The sequence below is a fragment of the Gossypium raimondii genome, chromosome 8, assembly GCF_025698545.1.
Source record: "Gossypium raimondii isolate GPD5lz chromosome 8, ASM2569854v1, whole genome shotgun sequence".
NCBI lineage: Eukaryota > Viridiplantae > Streptophyta > Magnoliopsida > Malvales > Malvaceae > Gossypium > Gossypium raimondii.
In genome coordinates this window covers 24,416,251-24,419,152 of record NC_068572.1, presented here as the reverse complement: position 1 = coordinate 24,419,152, position 2,902 = coordinate 24,416,251, and the positions used below count along the sequence as shown (strand labels likewise).

Here is a 2,902-nt window from a genome sequence, read left to right as displayed (position 1 = left end):
AAATTTTGTGTTGTGTACTTTGACGATATTTTGATTTATAGTAGAAATTTGGAGGACCACATTCAACACCTACGCGTGATACTTGAAGTGTTGTGAAAAGAGGTACTTTTTACTAATTTAAAGAAATGTTCTTTCTGCATTAATGAAGTTGTCTTTTTAGGTTTTGTTGTAAGCGCTCGTGTTTTGGAAGTTGACCAAGAGAAGGTCAAGGCGATCAACGAGTGGCCGCATCCAACTAGCATCAGCCAAGTGAGGAGTTTTCACGGGTTAGCAAGTTTCTACCGAAGGTTTGTGCCTAATTTTAGTTCTTTAGCATCACCTTTGACAGGTATAATCAAGAAAAACTCTCCCTTCATTTGGACTAATGATCAAGAGAATGCTTTCATTAAAATTAAAGAGTGTCTTACTAACGCTCCCTTGTTGTCCTTACCTAATTTTAACATGACATTTGAGATTGAATGTGATGCTTCAGGCATTGGCATTGGCGCTGTTTTAATGCAAGATGGAAGCCTGTTGCGTACTTTAGTGAAAAGCTCAACGGAGTCACATTGAATTATCCAACGTATGACAAGGAATTGTATGCATTGATCCGAGATCTCGAAACGTGGCAACACTATCTATGGCCGTAGGAATTTGTAATTCATTCGGATCACGAGGCCCTAAAGCACCTCAAAGGACAAATGAAGCTTAATAAACGTCATGCCAAGTGGGTGGAATATTTGGAGTCATTTCCATACGTGATAAAGTACAAAAAGGGAAAGGAAAATGTTGTAGCGGATGCTTTATTGCGAAGGTATGCATTGTTTTTGATCGTGACACGAAGTTTCTAAGCCATTTTTGGAGGACGTTGTGGGGAAAATTGGGCACCAAGCTGCTATTTTCGACGACATGCCACCCCCAAATGGATGGCCAAACCGAGGTAGTTAATCGCGTGTTGTCTACTTTACTTCGAGCGGTCCTACGAAAGAATTTAAAGATGTGGGAAGAATGTCTACCTCATGTGGAATTCGCATACAACCAGACTGTTCATTCGCATACAACTATTTAAAGTGGACTGAGTATCTTAAATCTTTCCCATATGTCATCAAGTATAAGAAAGGTAAAGAAAATATAGTGGCTGATGCCCTATCAAGGAGGTACACCTTATTATCTTATCTTGATTCTAAGCTACTTGGGTTTTCTTATTTAAAAGAATTGTATGTTGCTGATAATGACTTTGGTAATATTTTTGCTGCTTGTGAGAATGGATCTTTTGAGAAGTTTTATAGGTACGAAGGATTCCTTTTTAAGGAGGGCAAGTTATGCATACCACAAGGCTCGATTCGAGAATTACTTATGCAAGAGGCGCATAGTAGAGGTCTCATGGGCCACTTTGGTATAAGTAAGACACTATCAACCTTACAAGAATATTTTTATTGGCCGAGAATGTGAAGAGATGTTGCACGTGTCTGTGAGCATTGTGTGACTTACAAACGGGCCAAGTCAAAAATTCAACCACATGGTTTGTATATGCCACTGCCCATACCTGAATTCCCTTGGACGGATGTATCCATGGACTTTGTCCTTGGGTTACCATGAACAAAAGTGGGAAAATGTCGTAGTTGATAGATTTTGGAAAATGTCTCACTTTATTACATGTACTAAGACTGATGATGCTGTTCATGTAGCTAATCTCTTCTTTAGGGAAGTTGTTTGTTTACATGGAATTCCAAGAACGATTGTATCTGATCGTGATGCAAAGTTTCAGAGCCATTTTTGGAGATCATTGTGGGGAAAGCTTGGAACGAAGCTGTTGTTTTCGACTACTTGTCATCCACAAACGGATGGACAAACAGTGGTGGTAAACTGAGTATTGACTACTTTGTTGCGTGCCATCGTTTGTAAAAATTTAAAGTTGTGGGAAGAATGTTTTCCTCACATCGAATTTGCTTACAATCGTTATGTCCACTCTGCTACTAAGTTTTCTCCTTTTGAAGTAGTTTATGGCTTTAATCCATTAACTCCCCTTGATTTATTGCCATTGCCTAATGATCAATTTGTACATGTAGATGCCAAGAAAAAGGCCAAATACGTTAAGGAGCTCCATCAAAAAGTGTGAGCTAACATTGAAGCGCGAACCGAAAGCTATGTTCAAAGAGTGAACAAAGGAAGAAAACAAGTTATTTTTGAACCGGGTGATTGGGTCTGGGTTCATATGAGGAAAGAACAATTTCCAGCCCAACGACGATCTAAGCTATTACCACGAGGAGATGGTCCATTCCAAGTTATTGAAAGGATCAATGAAAATTCATATCGACTTGATTTACCAGGTGAATATAACATTAGTGCAAGTTTTAATGTTGCTGATTTGTCTCCTTTTGAAATAGGTTCCGACTTGAGGACAAGTCACCTTCAAGAGGGGGGAATGATACAACCTCATCCCAGGATGTTGCTATTGAATCCATTAAGCTGCCACAAGGGCCTATCACTAGGTCACGAGCTAAAAACTTTAAAGATGCTTTGGCAAGCTATGTGGATCGAGTTTGGGAGAAACAAGAAGCCGAATCTATTCATCATGAAAGGAATAACCCAATAGGCATCACTTGCAATTTGTTACAAGTTGAACTGAAATTTTAATAAATTTATCTTTAGTTTAATAATTGAGTTGCTGGATATTTATTCAACTCATTTTAGTTTAATTAATAAGCATTTTTATTGTTGAACTTTATTAAGTGTTGCTCTTAATTAATCTAGTTTCTAGAGTTATTTATTGAGGCATGAGTTAAGATTATTTATTCTTGCTTCTTTAATTAACTAGTTGCCTAATAGTTAATACATGAGTTTAGTTCATTTATTTAAGTTAAGTATTTATTTTTGATATGTTTAATTAGTGTTTAATATGCTTAATAAGTTCATTTTAATG

The 2,902-nt window shown here is 37.4% G+C and overlaps 1 protein-coding gene across 1 annotated transcript; it reads left to right on the top strand.

The window, feature by feature from the left end:
- The first annotated feature begins 680 nt into the window (after window positions 1-680).
- LOC128043016 (uncharacterized) lies at window positions 681-2,616 on the top strand. Its single transcript, XM_052634807.1, has 4 exons — window positions 681-793; window positions 1,684-1,840; window positions 1,895-2,094; window positions 2,367-2,616. The coding sequence occupies exons 1-4, from the start codon at window positions 681-683 to the stop codon at window positions 2,614-2,616; spliced, it is 720 nt and encodes a 239-aa protein (XP_052490767.1).
- The last annotated feature ends 286 nt before the right edge of the window (window positions 2,617-2,902 follow it).